General features: G+C 42.6%; 2 protein-coding genes across 2 annotated transcripts in view; both read left to right on the forward strand.

Moving 5' to 3' along the window:
• LOC149301488 (uncharacterized) overlaps positions 1–11,515 on the forward strand; it is a 28,143-nt gene extending 16,628 nt beyond the window's left edge. Inside the window, exon 2 of the mRNA XM_089484011.1 lies at positions 8,907–11,515. Within this exon, the coding sequence (XP_089340137.1) occupies positions 8,907–11,132 (2,226 nt within the window). The 3' untranslated portion in view covers positions 11,133–11,515. The remainder of the gene's footprint in view (positions 1–8,906) is intronic.
• Positions 1–14,895, forward strand: part of LOC149301485 (uncharacterized) — a 251,973-nt gene that overhangs the window by 122,259 nt on the left and 114,819 nt on the right. The window lies entirely within an intron of this gene.

Genomic DNA, 14,895 nt, shown 5'->3' on the forward strand with positions numbered 1-14,895 from the left:
CAAGATCTGCTTTGGTGTTTGCAAAAAAAAGATGGAAAAACAATGGGCCCTTGGTATCCTTTGGGATTTGGTTTGGATAGAAAATCCATGGGTCCTCAAGTCCCATTATATAAAATGGGTGACCTTGGCTAAGTCACACTCTCTCAGCTCAGAGGAAGACCAATGGCCAGCTGGAAGGCATACAACACACACACACACATACACACATCTACATGATGGAAATGGCATTCATTCTGGGCCATGAAACCCACTGCAGGGGAACCTTGGGCAGCAGACAATCTCTCTGCCTCAGAGGAAGACAAAGGGCAACGTGAAAGGCAAACCTGAAGGCAAGGAAACCCTGGGAATAGGGTCACTAGACACGAGTTCAAGGCACGCAGCACACCCCCAGCCCCCAAGGCACACTCTCTCAGCCTCAAAGGATGGCAATGGCAAAGCCCCTTTGACAAAACCTACAAAGAGACTCCTGTGACAGTGTTGCCTTAGGATCCCCAGGAATGAAATGAAGGCACACAATTCTCTCCCCAAAGTCTGGGAGGAAAAGGAGGAGGAAGGCTTAGAGGAAGGTCCTGAGGAGGAGGAGGAGGAGGAAGGCTTAGAGGAAGAGGAGGAGGAGGAAGGCTTAGAGGAAGGTCCTGAGGTGGAGGAGGAGGAGAAGGAAGGAGGAGGAGGAAGGCTTAGAGGAAGAGCCTGAGGAGGAGGAGGAGCAGAGAGACCTCTGGAGGATTCTGCAGAGGAAGAAGAAGGAGAAGAAGAAGAAGAAGGGGCTCCTGAGCATACGCAGAGGCCTCTGGGGGAGAAGCCACAGGGAGAAATCTCCTGGTTGTAACTTATTATTACTATTATTAGTAGTAGCATTAGTATTATTAAATTTATGTAAAGACGTATTTATAAAGAGTACCTCAGTGAGTCTCTATATTATAGCATCAGGAAAGATTTTAGGTGTTGTTAAGGTTTGGAAATGCTGTTTGGGGTCCCTTCTGACTTTGGGGCCCTTTCATCCTCCATTTTGGGTTCCCTGAAGGCCTCAAACTGCCAACTGCCAAGCGCTGAGACAGAGGCAGCCATTTTGTGTTCTGGCGGCCATTTTGTTCTGCTTGTGACTGTGGGGAATAATGTTGCAGAACCTTCTCTGAGGCCTCAGTTGAACAGAGGCTTCTCTTTCTCTCCTGAGGCTCCAGAGTCAGAAGGAGGACAGGCTCCTTGGGCCAAAAGGAAGGAAGTGTGTCTCTTTTCTGAGAGGGTTTTCTTATTACACAGCTCTGCTCCTTCTGGGTTTTAAAAGGGATCAGAAAGGGGGAGGATAGCTTTAACACAAGCCTTATTCTTCTTCTTCACAAACATTGAGCTTTGGCTTCTAAGAGGAGGCTTGTCCCCCAAAAAAGGCCAAAAGTAGCTCTTTTGGGAGGTTTTAAACGTCTCCCCAGTTTCCTTATTAATAGATTTTCAGGGAAGAAGGAAGGAGGCAGACCAGACCATCTCATATTATTACCAAACAAACATAGAAACAAACAAGAACAAGAAAAATAAGGATTAGACAGAAAACCAAACTGCTTTTATTTAAAAAAGCAAAACCATTCTTAACAGGACAAAAGTATGAATTGGGTTCTTCTATCCTTTATAACCAACTGAGGCTGTATCTGCACTTCAGAAATAATCTGGTTGGAAACCACTTTTTTATCTTTTGTAATTTATTTATAAACAATCCTTTACAAACAAAAATGAAAAAAACATACCAAGACATTTGCATAACAAATACAACTACAACAACAAAAAAGTAGAAATACCTATAACATACACATACAACATGCAATAAATAACATCCTGATATACAAAACTGTCAGAAATGTACTATTAAGTTACTTCCTAGTTAAGCTAAGATGACCCTTTTATTTAATTTACTTAAATTCCTACAAGGTATCAATACGTGTTAAACCTCTAATGTTCAAGTAGACTTTCCATATGATATCTGGGATTGTAAATCAATAATTAGTATTACAAAATAAATCAAAGCATGAACAGTCCTCTTTAGTTTTCTCAACTGATTTATCCCTCATGATTGCGGTTAAAATGTCCAATCCCTTTGCTTCTCTTAGTTTAATTATCCACTCCTCTATTTTAGGAATTTGGATGTTTTTCCAATACTGTGAGGGACCATGTACAAAATTAGTCTGGAAAATCTTTTAGCTACTTCCTTTTTCAGTTTACATGTCATATTGAGCAAAAAGATCAAAGGGTTTAAAGGTATTTCTTCCTGTAAATGCCATCAAAGAAAACCATTATCCTGAAACATGGGAACAAGCTAATTTAACTTTGCTGTTAAAAGAAGATAGAGATGCAACTGAGGTAAAGAGTATAGGCTAATTTCCTTATTAAATATGGATTATAAATTGTTTTCTATGATTTTGGCCATTAGACTCAAAAATGCTCTTAAAGACTGGATTCATAAGGACCAATCGTGATTTCTCCCTCACAGATAACTCAGTGATAACATACAAAACATCTTAAATATAACTGAATATTTTGAAAGGCACAACAACAACAACAACAACAAAAAATAGTTGCACTTATCTTTGTCAATTTAGAAAAGGCCTTCAATAACATAGGATGGGATATGATATTTGTGACACTTGAAAAAATGGAAATAGGAGCTTCTTATTTAAGATGGATAAAGGCAATGCATAAAGATCAAAGAGCCAAACTAATTGTTAACTATAAAGAAACAGAATTTGAGATTTCTAAAGGTACATGGCAAGCTTTCCCACTATCACCCCTTTTGTTCATTCTGATCCTTGAAGCACTGAATAATAGGATAAGATTAGAAAATAAGATTAATGGAATAAAAATTAAAAACAACTGAGTTTAAAATGAGAGTCTTCTCAGAAGACATTTGTATTCCCTGGAGAACCCAGAAAAGAGCATAAAACGATTGATGGATGTAATAGTGGAATTGGAATATGTTTCAGGACTAAAAGTAAACAGAGACAAAACAACATTAATAACAGAAAATATGGGGAAAAGGGAGAACAAATGCAGGAAGAAATTAGTGGATTAAAATTGGGAAAGAAAGTTAAATATCTAGGAATAAATGTAACAAATAAAAACTCAGATCCATTTCACAATAACTATGAGACACATGGAAGGAAATAAGAAAAGACCTAGAAAAATGGGGGAAATTACACTTATCGCTATTAGGAACAATATCACTGATCCAAATGAGTTTCCTTCCTGAAATACTGTTTCTGTTTCAAGCGATACCCATCATCCAGAATGAAAAACCCTTGAATCTATGGCAAAAGGGAATCTCAACATTTATTTGGAATTTAAAAAAGAGCCAGAATAAAAACAAAAATACTTTGTGATGACAAAAGTAGAGGAAGGCTGGGTTTACCAAACTTAAAACTTTATTATGCTGCTTGTTGTTTAGTTTGGATTAGAGAATGGGTTTTGTTAGAGAATGAACAATTGTTATGTCTGGAGGGTGAACATTTAAGATTTGGGTGGAATGGATACCTAATTTACGGCAAAGAGAAAGTTCATAAAGAAAGCACAAATCATTTCATGAGAAAAGCTCTATTGAAGATCTGGGGAAAAACAAGTGTAGAATATGTCCAAAAATACCTTTATGGTGTTTGCCGCATGAGGCTCTTTTCGGGAGGAAAAGTATCCAGAAAACTAACTGGTTAAGATAAAAGGATGTACTGAAAGAATCACATGGAAAACTAGAGATCAAAACACAAGAAGAACCTAAAGAATCTGGCCTAGATTGTCCCTGGTATCTTTATCATCAAATGAGGGAGAGGTTTAACATAGATGTGGAATTAGAAGGAATACAAAATGAAATATGGGAATTGTGGAAGCCATGCTCCAAGATCATTCCATGCCTGATGAGAGTGTTGGGTGTGAGGCATTGGAGAAGCCTCCAGCTGTGTTTCTCTAGCCAGAAGCCAAAGGAAGGCATCCTCCTCTGAGGGCCACTGGGGAGGTCAGGAGGTTTCAGCAGATGATGCGCTCATTTCACATCTAGCTACAGAGACATAGCCAGGGTCCTCTCCAATTCCCCATCCCCTGACCCCCCTCCACTCTCACAAGGCATGGAGTGTCAGGACCATGGTGAAATGACATGCATGTGGCCACTAGATGGAGCTGTTGTGGAAGCCATTGACAGCTCTAGTGGCAGTTAGATGTGTCAGCATTTAAACAGTGCATCATTGGAATGTTGATGCAACTGTCAACTGTCATTCTCAACTGTCACTGAGGAAGAGTCAGACAGTGTGTGCCTCAGAGTGGGTTGTTACTGGTGTGGATGGTGGAGGGTGTCGATGTATATTGTGTTGTACACAGTGGAACTTCTTATATGAATAAAAGCCTCATCTGAGAGAAGATTACAGTGTCTCTTTGCTCACTGAGAAAGCGACAGGTGTTTCTTCAGCTCACAATCTACTGACTACAGTGAAGGTAAAGAATCTTGCGCCATACGTTAATGTGTTGCCTCACGTGCTGTGCAACATAGCAACGCCAAAAGCATTTTAACATGGAGTATCTGTTCTGTAAGGGAGCTGCAGTGAATCCATGCTAGGTCCAGGGGGCTTTGTTTGGTGAAGAGTTAGGAAGGGGATATCCACCTCTGCATTGGCCCAAAGGAGGCATATGTCACCTGCGTATGTCACCAGCAGGATGCTGTTCTCTGTGTCTTTGAGTGATGCAGGGTTTCTTGACAAACCAAGCCTAACCCTAGTCTCTTTTCTCAGGAACTTCATCTCAGTCTCCTTGTACACAGCTTTGTGGCATATTTTGCTGAAAGAGACCCAAGTGCAGGGCCACCAGGAACCCCCCCCCCCCTTCCTACCTAATGGCCAACACAGAAGCCAAGCAGAGAGAGTTGGACTCCAAGAGAAAGAGGCTGTCGAAGTACTACAACTCTGTGGTGAGTTTCATTTGTGTCATTGCTGGACCAGCTCATGAAAGCAAATGGAGAACATATTGTCCCAGTTTGGCAGAGAGAGTCCTGGTTAATCCTCTGTCACCCCACTTTTTCAGGGGCTTTCAAAAATGTCCCGGTTTCTCTCCTCCTCCCACTTTCCCCCTTCTCCTCAGCTCTCTTGGGTTGCTGCAAAGTGACTTCCAAGGAGTTTGCACCGCATCAAATAAAAAATGGGGACAGGAGAGGAGAGAAGTTCCCAGGGTCTTCCCTTGCCAGGAGGCTGAGGCAAAAGCAAACTGTTGTGTCCTTCCTAGCTTTTGTGATCTTCCTCATAAACAACCTTGGCCATCCTTACCACCTTCTGGTGTTGCTTGTCCACATATGCCTTGCTTTTCCATCTGTGAAATGTTGAGGATATGGGAGACCATCTCTGGATCTAAATTGGGGGTAGGCCCAGTGGCCCTCAAGTCCAGAATGCTCCCTCAGAACTGTATCCCAGCCATGGCCTAAATTATATTTTTTATTAAATTGTATATTATATTGAAAAGATTCAAGACAATCTGATCTCAAAGGGCAGTAGCTTTTTGCTTGCTAACAGATTTAAAAGTTTATTTCCTGGACTGAATTCTGAAGTGTTGAAATAATATTTGGATGCACCATGTGCTTTCCTCCCCTTTTGCTTAGTCACTCTCTGGATGAGGGCTATTTTCCATTTCAGGTGACCTTTGCAGATGTGGCAGTATATTTCTCTGAGGATGAATGGAATCTGTTGACGAAGAGACAGAAACTTTTGTACAATTATGTAATGATGGACAATTATGAGAATGTGGCTTCTGTAGGTAAGGAACCTGAATTCATTGCTCTTTCTATAAAGACTAAGGGCCCTTTCATACTATATTATCATGTCACTATGGTTCCACTAGAATTATAGAAACATAGAGTTGGAATAGAGCACAAGGGCCATCCAGTTCAACCCCCTTCTGCCATACAGGAATACACATTCAAATCACCCCCAAGAGATGGCCATCCAGCCTCTGTTTAAAGACCTCCAAAGAAGAGGTCTCCACCAAACTCTAAGAGTATATTCCACTGTCAAACAGCTCTTACTGTCATGAAGTTCATTTTAATGTTTAGGTGGAACCTCTTTCCCTGTGGCTTGCATCCATTGTGGTGTCTCATTTTCTCTGTAGCAGAAAAAGCAAGCCTTCTCCTTGCGCAAAATGACACCCTTTCAAATATTTAATCATGGATATCATAGCCACTCCTTATCTTCTTTTCTCCAGGCTAAACATAACCATTTGAATCTCTAGTTCAGTGAGGCATTATTACTCTCCAGTTTCTAAGGATTCTAAATACAGTGGTACCCCGGGTTACGAAATTAATTTGTTTCGCCGCCGCTTTCGTAACCCGGAAACTTTCGCTAGCCGAAATGCCCATAGGCGCTAATAGCGAAAGCCGCTTTTTGGTGCGAAATAGCGCCGAAAAGCACCAAAAGTTTTTTCGTAACCCGAAAAAACTTTCGTAACGCGGAACAGTTTTTTTAAATATTTTTTTTTCGTAACCCGGAAATTTCGTAAGGCGGCGCATTCGTATCCCGGGGTACCACTGTACGCCATCCCAAACTGCCTATTCTAGGATTTTGTGGAATGAAGCCATGGAGATTAATGCTTTTCTCACTCAAATGGTAATCAATACATCCCTGAGCAAGTTTCCTACCTTTTTTGGTGCCTCTTCCATCCTTTTAAGGCTCTGGAGAATCTTCTTGGGGGAAAGACCTCCCTTGGGCCTGCAATGGCTCAGAGAGGGACCAACAGTGGCAAAATGGCCTCCACTTTCCAAAAGTGAAGCTGTGGGATGCTGAGGGGCAAAATATTATTTCATTCCGCCCCCCTCCCAGGCAATACAATGTTGGGTTGCCCCTGAGAACTCCTCCAAACCCCATCCGTAGTCCATGCCTGTCTTATAGATGTTTTAAGGCTGCTCCCTGGCACTTGACCCTCACCAAAATTGGAGTCCAGGTCCCAGCTCCTTTGCTCTGCCTTTGCCAATGAATTATTTGTATATTGATTATCCCGCCTTTCTCAACAAATGGGCAGCAAAGTGTCCCTTTTATGCATCACACTCTGTGGGTATATGTTTGTGATAAAGAGACAGACGGAAAGTGAAAAAGTGAAAGGCAGGGAAGAGATGCTGAAAATGAGATGCCGGTGGGCAAGAAGGAAGGTTAGAGAGCAGAGGGAGAAAGTGAAGGGGATCAGGCCTCTGGGAGCCAGGAGGGGAAGGCAGGAGCAAAGCCAGGATCGCCTAGCTCTGTGCGGAGAGGAAGGGACCCCTGGGAAGGGCCAGGAGAGGGGCCTTGGGAATTGGGAGGCAGTTCTGACAGATTTTAAGAACTGGTTTCAGTGAACTAATGAGAACCGGCTCAGGTCCTTGTTTTCAGGCATATTAAGTGGTTTTATTTAGCAATTATGAGTAATATTTAGGAAGGACGGAAAGGAGGACACAGAGAAAAAGCACTTTTATTTTCCAACCTGAGCTTGCTTAGCTGCATTTTTGGTTCCAGAGGCCCTTTGTTACCCAAAATGCTGGAGTCTGGGGAGGACATTTGCAAGTGCTATGCTTGGGGGGGGGGGGGGGGGGTTGGTACTTAGCTCAAAGAAGAGACATAATTTTGTTCAGGCAACAGTGACCTCTGAGGTCAGTCCAACTATACCAGGCACACAATCTCACATAACTCCAGAGGCATTTCAAATGGGTTTTTATGTTTTATTTAGGGAAAAAGCAAAATACATGCACCCACACGGCGCGCGCGCGCACACACACACAAGCATTCATACATACACACAAGAGGTAAGTAACAAAGGTGGGATTGGTGAATAATGTAAGGCTATACTAATGGTAATACATTTCCTAGAATGTTCTTGATTCCAATTGCTGAGGGTCCTGCAAGGGAACAGAAAGTGGGTTTGTTGAGTATATTGAGGAGCTTAGCCATGTAAACCAACAGAGTGTCTCTCTGCAAAGGGACTGACGCCGAAGAACAGTAAATATCGGGGCGGACATTTATACTGAAATTGTTGCTTACGGACAGAGACTGAGGGTTCAAAATGGTTTAAATCGCTTTAGTATGTTTCCTGGGTGGGGAAAAAATTGTCTGAATCCAAATTAAATGCAACGGATGCCTGATGCAAATACCTCAGACAAAAGGGATTAGCACACCGGCTCTCAGGTCCTTCTTGGCTCTGAATTCCAGTCCTGTTCATAAGCCAATGTACACTTCCACATGCAGCTCAACAATAACATAGCAGAGTATGGAAACAAATATCCAGATATAGGTTTTGGCAATGCGCTGACTACTGTCCACACTTAAAAGTAACTCACAGACACAGTTGATTTCACCCAAGTCCTTGGAGGTTCTCTATCCTGAGTTGCAAAATAATACAAATCTTTGCAAGCTCTCTGACTTCCATCAACTTCACCATCTCTTGTACACACAACTCCAATCCAGTCTACACCAATCTGCAGATGAGCTGTATAGTGTATTGGTTGTGAGTCATCTGGTGCAAAAGAGCATGAAGTGACCTCTGCAGTTAGATTGCATCATGCTTTGGGCTCTGACTCAGTACTCTATGGCAGCCTCATAGGAAATTATGCCACTTGTCAATCAAAATATTTTAAATCATGTTTAATGGAATATTTTTTCAACAGCCCTTTGACTATCTGCTTCGACCAATTCCCTTAAGGCAGTTCTACTACAATCTCTTCTTTGCTCCTGTCTGTAGGGATACAATTGTTTCATGGATTTGGGGACATCTGCAATAGTGTCATGCTCAGGTCACTCTCAGCAACTTTATTAATTTAATATCAAATAGGGAGGGTTCAACAAGGGCTAAAAATTGGGGTAACACCCTCCTCTCTTAATTCTGATATTCATTCTTGACTGCGATTGTCCTTCTTTACAGAAGAACTTGTGAGTCATGAGAGAGTCCACACAGGAGAGAAACCATACAAATGCCAGCATTGTGGGAAATGTTTCTCTCAGAAGTCAGACCTAGTGAAACATCAGAGAGTCCACACAGGAGAGAAGCCATACAAATGCCAGCATTGTGGGAAATGTTTTTCTTTGAAGTCAAACCTAGTGACACATCAGAGAGTCCACACAGGAGAGAAGCCATACAAATGCCAGCATTGTGGGAAATGTTTTTCTCGGCAGCCACACCTAGTGATACATCAGAGAGTCCACACAGGAGAGAAGCCATACAAATGCCAGCGTTGTGGGAAATGTTTTTCTTTGAAGTCACACCTAGTGAGACATCAAAGAGTCCACACAGGAGAGAAGCCATACAAATGCCAGCATTGTGGGAAATGTTTTTCTGAGAAGTCACACCTAGTGAGACATCAGAGAGTCCACACAGGAGAGAAGCCATACAAATGCCAGCATTGTGGGAAATGTTCTTCTTCAAAGTCAGACCTAGTGAGACATCAGAGAGTCCACACAGGAGAGAAGCCATACAAATGTCAGCATTGTGGGAAAAGGTATGCCTACAAATCAGTCCTTGTCATGCATCAGAGAATCCGCATAGGAGAGAAGCCATACAAATGCCAGCATTGTGGGAAATGTTTTTCTTCCAAGTCATACCTATTGGCACATCAGAGAATCCACACAGGAGAGAAGCCATACAAATGCCAGCATTGTGGGAAATGTTTCTCTCAGAACTCAAGCCTAGTGAGACATCAGAGAGTCCACACAGGAGAGAAGCCATACAAATGTCAGCATTGTGGGAAAAGGTATGCCTACAAATCAGTCCTTGTCATGCATCAGAGAATCCACATAGGAGAGAAGCCATACAAATGCCAGCATTGTGGGAAATGTTTTTCTTCCAAGTCATACCTATTGGCACATCAGAGAATCCACATAGGAGAGAAGCCATACAAATGCCAGCATTGTGGGAAATGTTTTTCTCGGCAGCCACACCTAGTGATACATCAGAGAGTCCACACAGGAGAGAAGCCATACAAATGCCAGCATTGTGGGAAATGTTTTTCTCGGCAGCCACACCTAGTGATACATCAGAGAGTCCACACAGGAGAGAAGCCATACAAATGCCAGCGTTGTGGGAAATGTTTTTCTTTGAAGTCACACCTAGTGAGACATCAGAGAGTCCACACAGGAGAGAAGCCATACAAATGCCAGCATTGTGGGAAATGTTTTTCTGAGAAGTCACACCTAGTGAGACATCAGAGAGTCCACACAGGAGAGAAGCCATACAAATGTCAGCATTGTGGGAAAAGGTATGCCTACAAATCAGTCCTTGTCATGCATCAGAGAATCCGCATAGGAGAGAAGCCATACAAATGCCAGCATTGTGGGAAATGTTTTTCTTCCAAGTCATACCTATTGGCACATCAGAGAATCCACACAGGAGAGAAGCCATACAAATGCCAGCATTGTGGGAAATGTTTCTCTCAGAACTCAAGCCTAGTGAGACATCAGAGAGTCCACACAGGAGAGAAGCCATACAAATGTCAGCATTGTGGGAAAAGGTATGCCTACAAATCAGTCCTTGTCATGCATCAGAGAATCCACATAGGAGAGAAGCCATACAAATGCCAGCATTGTGGGAAATGTTTTTCTTCCAAGTCATACCTATTGGCACATCAGAGAATCCACATAGGAAAGAAGCCATACAAATGCCAGCATTGTGGGAAATGTTTTTCTCGGCAGCCACACCTAGTGATACATCAGAGAGTCCACACAGGAGAGAAGCCATACAAATGCCAGCATTGTGGGAAATGTTTTTCTCGGCAGCCACACCTAGTGATACATCAGAGAGTCCACACAGGAGAGAAGCCATACAAATGCCAGCGTTGTGGGAAATGTTTTTCTTTGAAGTCACACCTAGTGAGACATCAGAGAGTCCACACAGGAGAGAAGCCATACAAATGCCAGCATTGTGGGAAATGTTTTTCTGAGAAGTCACACCTAGTGATACATCAGAGAGTCCACACAGGAGAGAAGCCATACAAATGCCAGCATTGTGGGAAATGTTTTTCTTCCAAGTCATACCTATTGGCACATCAGAGAATCCACATAGGAGAGAAGCCATACAAATGTCAGCATTGTGGGAAATGTTCTTCTTCAAAGTCAGACCTAGTGAAACATCAGAGAGTCCACACAGGAGAGAAGCCGCTCCAATCTCAGCAGTAAACTAACATTGTTTTTGTCAATAAGAAATACAAAAAGGATATTTTCAATCCAATAATGCAAAGAAATGCCCTTGTGATTTTGTGTGTTACGTTTGTCTGTCTATATGTTTGTTTCTGTTTTAAAGTTATAGTTTGTTAAGTTTAATTGCTATTAGTGTAGATAGATAATTGCTTCAGGTTATAAACTTGGCTGGGGATTATGGGTCATGGTATAGGTCAGCTAGATAGGGTGTGCTGGGATTTTTTTTTACAACTGGCTAGAATAGTTATGGGAATGATAGCTTTTGGAAAGTTTGGGATGTTGTCTGAAGAAAGGTGGGGGCAGGTATTAATAGAAAGGGGCTAGTTTCTGGGAAAGGCAAAGGGGGCCTTGTTCCCTTTGGGGCATAGACTGTGCGACTGTGGAGGTGGAGGCTAGGATTGGAAGAGGGTGGGTTTTAGGTGTTGGGGTTTCAATGTATTCTTTGTCTTGGGGAGGGCAGTTCTGGTTTAAACACTGAATTTCTGATGTTTTCTCAATAAAGTTATTTGTTGTTTCAATGTGTTGGACTCTTTGTTGTACAGAAGTTCTGAATTTACACAAAATACACTTTTTTCTCTCATCAGTCCTCAGCTCCATTCCCAGCCATAAGCAGAAAAGAGGCAAACACACACAAACACATACCAAACAGACAGATAGAGCTCTATGTACAAAGCAGAGCCTTCCTTCCTTCCCTTTTCCTCCTGAGTCCAGCTCCTCCTTGGGCTCCATTCTGGCATCCTCCAAGTCTCCTCAAAGGAAGGAAGAAAGGAAAGAAGGGTGCACTCCTTCCCTTTCCGCAAAGGCTGTCAACAGAATAAGCCTCAGCAGCAGCAGCAAGGCCCTGGTGATCCCTGCGCATGCTCAGGAGGGGCCTTTGGGGCATGTGCACATGCTCAGTCTCAGGCCCTGAAGCCATTGCTGCCCTCACAGTCTGTTCAGAGGGAGGAAGAGATGGAAGTGGGGGAGAGAAATGTATGAGAAAAAGGGGGCAGGGGGCACTTGAGGAGAGGCATGGTCATGGGGGGGGGAGGGGCAGGGTCCTAAAGATGTAAAAAGCCCCTCCCTCCTGGAAAGTGGGGCAGAGGAGAGACTCTCCCTTCCTTCCTCCTCATTTGGGGGGAGATAAGGACTGGCAAGCCCCCCTCTATGGTCTTCCAATGGGGGCACCCTCTTCATCTCTGGGAAGAGGGGAGGCTCCCAGTCAAAAGACTTTTGTGACAAATAAAAAGCATCAGATAGCATAGGCTTCAATAGCATTTGAAACAACAGCTTTCTGGGGGGAAGGGGTTTTCCCTGGTGAAGGGGCTCTGTCTGTGGAGGAGAGAAGAGCCCAGATTTAGACCAAAGCCAAGAACAGGCAGACGGAGGGAGCTCAAAGCCCCTTCTGGGGAGAGGGATACCCCCCTGGCAACTAGGCTTAGAGGCCCACAGGATCTGAATTAGTCCCCCCCACACACACATCCTTTAGTTACCCTTCACAACAACCCTGCAAAGATCAGTGATCCTCCTCTGGGAACATGCAGAAAGGACATGGAAGCCATTGTTAGTTCTTTGCCTGAAAGTCCCCTTCATTGAAGGGATGGAGGTTAAAGGAAGGAAAGAAGGAAAGTGCCAAGGGAAGAGATGGCATAAAGGGGGCTGCTGAAAGACAGGGGGCATTTGGATAGGACCCCCTCAGCTGACATTTTGGAAAAGAGGGCTCTGCCTCTGGACAGAGAGACGGAGAATGTGTTCATTTGGGGAAATGTTAGGGTCCCTCTATTGGGCCACATTCTCCTCTGCCCTGGAGCCTTCTTTTGAAGCCCCATAGACAGGGAGGATCTAGACCATGCCCTCCCCAGGAAAGGAAGCCCCCTCCCTTTGCAGGCCCCATAGACGGAGGGAAGATAAGAAGATTATAAAGAGGGGAAATCCCCTGGAGTGGATGGATTTACAGCTAGATATTATAAAACATTTCAAGGGGAACTAGTGGATCCACTATATAAATGGTTTAATCCTATTAATGCAGAGGGGATTCCAGACTCATGGGAGCTAGCGAGTATCACTTTAATTCCTAAAGAAGGAAAGGACAGCTTGTTAATGACTAATTATAGACCAATAAGTTTGCTGAACACTGATTAGAAGATATTCACACAAATACTTGCCAGCAGACTGAAGGGAATTTTGAATTTGACAATTGGGAAGGAGCAAAACGGTTTTTTACCGGGCAGACAGATTAGGATCAATATCAGAACGATTATCAATTGTCTTGAATTTTACCAGGTAAATAATGAGAAAAAATGTGCCCTAATTGCTATTGACACGGAGAAAGCCTTCGACGGCATGAGATGGGATTTTTTGATGGAAGTGGTAAAAAGTATGGAAATGGGAGACAATAAGGCAAATATATAATCGGCAAAGAGCTTAATTATCAACGGAGAAAGATCCCAAGAATGTATGATCAATAAGGGCACAAGGCAAGGATGCCCGATATCACCGCTCTTATTCTTAGAAGTGATGGAAATCTTGATTTCCTCTATTAAAGGTAATCCAAATATAAAAGGGATTAACAGGGAAGGAAAGGAAACCAAGATAAGAGCTTTTGCGGATGATGTGGTAACAGTTTTGGAGGACCCAAATCGGGGCAGAGAACCGCTGCTACAGGAGCTAAACAAATTCGGCAAGTTCACAGGACTGAAAATCAATGAAGACAAGACAGTGTTGATAACTAAAAATATGACTGAACAAGAGGTAGAGGAATGAAAGAGGAAACCGGGCGTCAAAGTAGGAAAGAAACTGAGGCGCTTAGGAATTTGGATTTCTAAAGACAATAATTATTTAGGGGTATGGAAAGACATAAGAGAAAATTTAAGGAGATGGAGCTGGTTAAATCTTTCACTACTAGGCAGAATTGCTGTAATCAAAATGGCAGTTCTACAGAAAATTACGTTTCTGCTACAAAATGTGCCAATAGAGATTAAGGATAAGATATTTAAAGGTTGGGAAGCCGAGCTAAAAAAATCCATATGGAAAGGACACAAACCTCGGATTAAATGGGAGGAGCTCAAAGATGCTTCAGAGAGAGGGGCTATTCGCTCCCAGACTTCAAATTATATTATTGGGCATGTAATCTAATTTGGATCCAAAACTGGATTAAATTAGAGGACAAAGAAATGCTTGATCTAGAGGATGTGCAGTTAAGATTTGGTTGGCACGCCTTCTTATGTTATGAGAAGCTGGGGATGAATAAAGATGTCAATAATCATCCAATGAGGAAATCTTTACTACTCACTTGGAAAAAGATTAAAAAGACATTTTATTTTAAGTTAGCACTTCGGACATCGGTCCAGAAGGCACTCTTCAGTAGATGGATAAGCATCAGTAATTGGCTCACTTGCAAATATTGGCTTAAGAAGGATCAATCAGGGAATTGGTCGATAAGATCTAGGGAAGATATTAACAAGGATGGACATAATAGACAGTGGTTTAATTCCTACCAGCTAAAACAAAGACTTCTGGTAGATGACAAAACAATAGGGATCGAAGCTAGACTAAACGAATTGGATGATTTGTTCTGGCAACCTGATAAGAAAAAGATATCCAAATGACACAAACTACTGTTGAGCAGGAATATGGAACAGGAGACTGTAAAAGAGTATATGGTGAAACGGGCGCAGGATATGGGATGCAAAATGGAAATGGAAGAATGGCAAAACGCCTGTAACAGAACAAATAAATGTGTTCTTAATAAAGTTCTTTGTTA

Source organism: Sceloporus occidentalis, unplaced genomic scaffold, assembly GCF_023333645.1.
Source record: "Sceloporus occidentalis isolate IW3139 unplaced genomic scaffold, rSceOcc1.0.p SCAF_21, whole genome shotgun sequence".
In the NCBI taxonomy this organism is placed as follows: Eukaryota; Metazoa; Chordata; class Lepidosauria; order Squamata; family Phrynosomatidae; genus Sceloporus; species Sceloporus occidentalis.